The sequence below is a fragment of the Cebus imitator genome, unplaced genomic scaffold, assembly GCF_001604975.1.
Source record: "Cebus imitator isolate Cc_AM_T3 unplaced genomic scaffold, Cebus_imitator-1.0 Scaffold607, whole genome shotgun sequence".
In the NCBI taxonomy this organism is placed as follows: Eukaryota; Metazoa; Chordata; class Mammalia; order Primates; family Cebidae; genus Cebus; species Cebus imitator.
This window is the reverse complement of record NW_016107922.1, coordinates 674,653-680,734: the sequence shown is the minus strand read 5'-3', so window position 1 is coordinate 680,734 and position 6,082 is coordinate 674,653. Positions and strand designations below refer to the sequence as shown.

Genomic DNA, 6,082 nt, shown 5'->3' with positions numbered 1-6,082 from the left:
TCAAAAAAAAAAAAAAAAAAAGTACAGAAACGGGGCAATGGAATAGTGGTTAACATGCCATGTGGAAGAGTCAGGAGCTTTTCTTTCAAACTGACTTGAATTATGGCAGTGCCCTGCCCTGTCCTGTCCCTTAGATGAATTGTTTCTTGATGTCTTTCCGTCAGCTTTTTATTTTTTTAAGAGAAAGGGCCCACTCTGTTACCCAGGCTGGAGTGCAGTAGCAGAATTATAGCTCATTGGAACGTTGGATTCCTAGGTTCAAACGATCCTCCTGCCTCAGCCTCCTACAGGCACACACTACCATACCCGATTTTTTAAATTTGTTTTTAAAGTGGGGTCCACTTCCGTTTTCTCATTAGGAAAATGAAATGCTGTCACTTGACAGAAGCTTTTTTGGGAATTATCCCATGTCAGTGTACGGAGCCTAGTATTTGGCTGTCAAAAGACAGCAGTCCTCCTCTCCTATTATTTATGTTGGTGGATAATTGATGAGAAATCTTGGTAGAAAACTAAAGCGACATTTTTTAGCAAAATAAAGGCAGTAAGAGCGCCAGAAGATTTGATACACCTTTGTGAAGGTATTACACAATTGTCCTCTAAACTTGGAAGCATCAGAAGGTAAGTCCTCCCGTGATGACCATCTAACAGTTTAAGTAAACCTTTTTTTAATAAAAGGGGATGTAGATCCTGGTAGTTTGTTGCTCGTGTTACACAATATACAGCTTTATACACGTTAATTTCTCAACAAGTAAATTGACTGAGTGTAGATGGTTTACAAAGAAGGGGATGGGAAAGTGCCTAGGGAAACACTCGCCCTCTGTATCAAGAATAGCGTTCTTCTCATTGGTAACTTTTCTCTGATTCGGCAGGTTTGAAGTGAAACTGACATTGGCGGTTTCGGTACTGTCTTGGAAAACTGGCGTAATCTCTTTGGAAGACAGTTCCCCGACAGTTCCTTTACTGTATTTAAAGTTGAAGAGATCTTATGAGAGTCTTGAGGCTTAGAAAATCATTGCTATCCCAGCGCTTTGGGAGTCCAGGGTTATAGCTGCCTCAGGCCAGCAGTTTGAGTCTGCAGTAAGTCGTGACGGTGCCACTGCACTTAATCCTTGGCGACAGAACAAGAACCTACCAAAAAAAAGAGGTTATAGACATACTTCAGGAAGCCGCTGGGGCCGGTGTTTTGGGACAAGTACTTAAAGGAGGTCACAACAGCATTTGATCATTGGGCTTGTGTTTGCACTGGGCGCCAGTCATTCTCTGTCTTTGAAAACAGAAAAGCTCTCTTTGCTGACTCATTAAATATACCCCCATGGCTCTGCGGTAGGTTCAAGTTGTATAAACCACCCCTTGTCATGTTCCATCCTGTAATTCCTTACCTCATGGATTGAGTGGTACCAGGACTGACCCTGGAGAATGCAGAACCCACGGAAGTTCTTTTATCTTAAGGGAAGGCCTGTGCTCGCCACCCTTTAATGTGGATTACAACTGGCAATGCTGTGGGTCTTGTTCCTCACAAATTACAGAACTTACATATGCTAATAAGCCTTGGCCTTCAAAGTAGTTACCTAGATACAAACAGTTCTCCATGCTCTTCCTTTGAAATGTCCTGCAGGGACTGCCTTCCAGCCGGGTGCATTTCCTCAGCACGAATCGCATTCTGCTTTCCCCACCCTGCTTACTCCCTGGCCTCCCCTCCTGGGCAGCTGCTCTCACCTCACTCTGCCACTGCGCTGCCTTTGCCTGGCAGCCTGCCTCCAGCTGCTCCTGATGCCCCTCCCAGAGCCGCCCCTTCCGCTGAAGGTGCTACAGCATGGCTTTCTCTTTGTGATTTGGGAAGATAATTTTTTTTTAACTGTTAAGGGAGTTTCTTGCCAGTGATGCTTGCTACGAAAGACACTTGGTTATCTCCAAGTTTTTTATTTTTTCAAGAGAATAAACTGGCTTATGTCCCTACACAGCTGAGCAGAGGTTTTCCCTGATTGTCATAAGGAGGCTTTTGCCCGTGTGCCTCACTGGCCACTTTTTGACTGGCGGCAGCAGCAGCGTCAGTACCGGGGAGCGCCCTAATCTATCTTTTCCTTTCTCTTCTTCACTTCTAACTATAGGGAAAACGTCCACAGTGCACAAAGGCAGAGTTGCATCCTAGGTGCATGTCTGACCACCTGTCCATCAAACCCATCAAGCAAGAGGTGAGTGTGTGTGAGAGTAGTGAGGAGGAGCTTTCCCGATGACAGAGACAGATTCTTTTCATGTACTTCCATTCCTGCCTGCTTATTTTCCTTTACTTCATGTTTTTTCCTTAACCCCAAATGTTTATTGAGCATTCTTGTGCTTAAGATGCATTTCTAGAAAGAGAAAGAATTATAAAAAGAAGACATGAGGCCACACTCTTTGGTTCTTAACAATCTCCTGGGATGGTAGGCATGGCCACATTTAACGTACTAGAGATGAGAATACATTCTGCAGTGGGCATATGTATACTAGCAGTTCACAGAGGCAAAGGCAGGAGAAAGAGCTGGCAATGAAAAGAGGATTTGAGTAGGCAGAGCCATATTTGACCCGAGTCTTGAGATGGCTAGTATTGACAGAGCGGGAACAAAGAGGGGGGAAGAAGGAAGGCAGAAGGCATCCCACACTACAGGAATAGTAGAAAGGAAAGCACAGAGACAGGAAATGACACAGTATGATCAAAAAACAGTGTCTGTTAGAGCCGGGCACATGGCTCACACCTGTCATCCCAGCACTTTGAGAAGCCAAGGCAGGTGGATTCCTTGCACTTAACGAGTTTCAAACCAGCCTGGCCAACAAGGCAAAACCCCATCTCTACTAAAAATACAAAAATTAGCCAGGTGTGGTGGCACGCACCTGTAATCCCAGCTACTCGGGAGGCAGAGGTTGTAGTGAACTGAGATTGCACCACTGTACTCCAGCCTGGGCGACAGAGCGAGACTCCATCTCCCAAAGAAAGGAAAACATGAGAGTTTGTGGCTGGTTTGTTGTTTTGCTTCTAACTGGAGACGTAGCATGGACCCAAAAAGTGTCCAGGAATGAGCGCAGATCTGTGTGATCCCTGGTGAGATGAAATACTTCGGTGTGAAGGCCTTGCCGTGGAGTGTAGGTAATCACATTTCTCCTAAGACACAAAGCAAAAGAGGACATCTGTCTTTTCAGAGGGCAGGGAAGTGTTTAGGTCACATGAGAGAAAGGGCATCACGTGGGAGTTTGAGATAGAATGTCAGGTGAAGAAAGAATGTTTGGTGCAACCACTAATTATTAATGAAGGCGTTTTCCAAGCAGCATTCCAGAGCCGGCCAGACATTTTCATTTTGTAATACAGCTTACGAGAAGTGGGATGCCCAGCTCAGGAGCCTGAAGCAGGAGATTTACTTGAGCCCGGGGGTTTGAGACCAGCCTGTGCAACATAGCAAGACCCCCGCCTCTGGGGGAAAAAAAAAAAAAGTAGTAAAGTGACATTATCACATCACACTGTAGGCAGGGACAACATTGTTAGTTGTGTTTACTGAGATTGGAAAATTGGCCAGGTGAGAGTCCAGTGAGCCGTAAGAAACCTAGATTGCTGGTAGTAATTAATGTTTGAATGTGGAGTCAAAAAGGAGAGTGAAATACAGGAGGAAGCCAGGAATGAGGAGAGGCAAAGGGGGAATGCAGAAAGCCACCCTCCGCATCGCGCTTCCTGTTCCATGCAGGTTCCAGGAAGCACACGGGCTTCCCACCCACGCACCTTCTAAACTGCTTCTGCCTGCTCTCCCTTCTAACCAGAGAAGGCTGTTCTCCATTATCCGTCGATCTCACTGGGTTCTCTCAAGTTCAGACTCAGTGCTAGCCAGACTTCATATTCTGTCTACTTGTAACCTTTGATCTCCTTTGAGCACTCTTTCATCGAATATTTAAACAGTTCAGTGATCATAGAGAGTTTGAGTTAAGGGACAGGAGTTTTACTCTGAACCATGCCTTTGGATTGTTGGGTTTCCTGGCTCTTCAAGTTCCCTCCTTCCCTTGAGCTCTTAAATTTCATGGCTCTTAAATTGAAGTGACAACAGGATGGTCTGTTACAGCGATCTTGTCAATAACTCAGCCTTCTACCTTGAGCCCCGAAAAGGGAAAGCGAATTTGTAAATTTGTATTTACTTCAGTCTGTTTCGATTTCACCTTTGTCTCTTTTTAGCTCAGAGATGTGTCTTGCCCCGTTTGTAATTACCCGGGGGTTAACAAGTCTATTAATGACTGACCTCCCTTCTCCAACATCCTTTTCCTCCTAGTCCTCACTAATTTTGGAACGGCCCTCGGTCCTGGTATCCAGCCGTGTTCTCAAATGGTTTTCCAGCCTGGCCTTGTTGGGCCCTCTCTGCTATCTTATTACCTTGGCAGTTCACACCTCCTGGAAAGCTCCCTTTTCTATTTGCTGTTCACTGCCCTGAGCATTCCTAGATGCCCTAGCCTGCAATTCAGATTGCATAGCAGGCTGAATAGACTGGAAGGTTCTTCATGGCTCCAAGCAAAGCTTTAACAGCAAACACTAACTAAAATTTCTTATTTTATTCTTGGCAATGTTTGAGCTTTGTTTTATTCTACTTTTTAGTTTGTCTTTTTTTTTTTTTTTTTTTTTTTTTTTTTTTTTTTTTTTTTTTTTTTTTTTAAGAGACATGTTGGCCAGGATGGTCTCCATCTCTTGACCTCGTGATCCACCCTCCTCGGCCTCCCAAAGTGCTGGGGTTACAGGCGTGAGCCACCGCGCCCGGTCCTCTACTCTTTAGTTCGAACAAAAACCACAGTATTATAGAGACTGTAAAATTATCTGTTGCGGCCCCCCGATGTCCTGGAGAAAATCCTAGCGGTGACGTGAGTTTTTAAGCATGGAGGCAGAGTTTATGGCCTACATTGGTCAGTCCAAGCTTACTGCCTCAAAAAGACATTTAGTCGTGACTTCTGGGGCAAATGTCAGTGAGGGGCGAGCGGCTGACCGAACTCCAGGATTTGGCGTGCAGTGGTTATTTTTGTCCGGTGACTTCGGTCATTGCCGTTGCTAGGGAGCTGTTTGTTGGGTGGCAGTCTCAAAAGTGCTGCTAGCAGGGGACAGGGGTGCCAGCGAGCCTGATACCCGCCCTCAGAGAGAGGAGCATGTTGTAAGGGCACAGCGTATTGGGCATTGCTAAACCCAGGAGTTCTGTTGAACTGTCTTTTACTGGATTTTAAAGTGGCGTTTCTCATTAGCTTCTCATTAAAACCCCGCCTTGAGCCGGGCACGGTGGCTCATGCCTGTAATCCCAGCACTTTGGGAGGCTGAGGCAGGCAGATCACCTGAGGTCAGGAGTTCGAGACCAGCCTGACCAATATGGTGAAACTCCCTCTTTAAAAAATAAAAATAAAAATGTAAAAACCGTTGATTCTAGCAGGCCTCTTACCGGTAAAGCATTCAGACGCCAACTTCTATCCCATTTGCAACTGACCTCACTTTTTAAAGAAGAAAATCGCAGCACAAGACAGTATCAGATTTTTTTAACTGTAGGTATATTTTTGCCTGGTTGATTGTCGTTGATGTGGTTGTGCTGGTTCTTCAGTCGTTGAAACACTGCCAGAAAGTGAATCCTGTGCTTTCAGCAAGACTTGCTTTACCTGGTACGGCCTAGTGCTGACAATCAGCACAGAAATTTTACAGCAGACTGTGGTGCACAACTTAGTGTTTTCTTCTCAGATGTGCGTGATGGCATTTGGGTAGAATTGGTTTCTTCTCAGATGTGCGTGATGGCATTTAGGTGGAACTGGTTTCTTCTCAGATGTGCGTGACGGCATTTGGGTAGAATTGGTTTCTTCTCAGATGTGCGTGATGGCATTTAGGTGGAACTGGTTTCTTCTCAGATGCGCGTAACGGCATTTGGGTAGAATTGGTTTCTTCTCAGATGTGCGTGATGGCATTTGGGTAGAATTGGTTTCTTCTCAGATGTGCGTAATGGCATTTGGGTAGAATTGTAATCGTTGAGAATTCACATCAGATGGGAAACTGCTAAAATGGTAACCCATGCTGATGAAAGAAAAAAGCCCAGGGAAGTGAGGCAGAAGT

General features: G+C 45.3%; 1 protein-coding gene across 6 annotated transcripts in view; it reads left to right on the top strand.

Moving 5' to 3' along the window:
• The window catches only part of LOC108294860 (cat eye syndrome critical region protein 2), a 198,298-nt gene that overhangs the window by 148,201 nt on the left and 44,015 nt on the right, over window positions 1–6,082 (top strand). For 5 of the 6 annotated variants that reach the window (XM_037734359.1, XM_017516861.2, XM_017516860.2 and 2 more), the window contains exon 8: window positions 2,109–2,192. The exons of the other annotated variant lie outside the window; for it this stretch is intronic. In XM_037734359.1, the coding sequence (XP_037590287.1) occupies window positions 2,109–2,192 (84 nt within the window). The remainder of the gene's footprint in view (window positions 1–2,108; window positions 2,193–6,082) is intronic. 6 annotated transcript variants of the gene reach the window in all.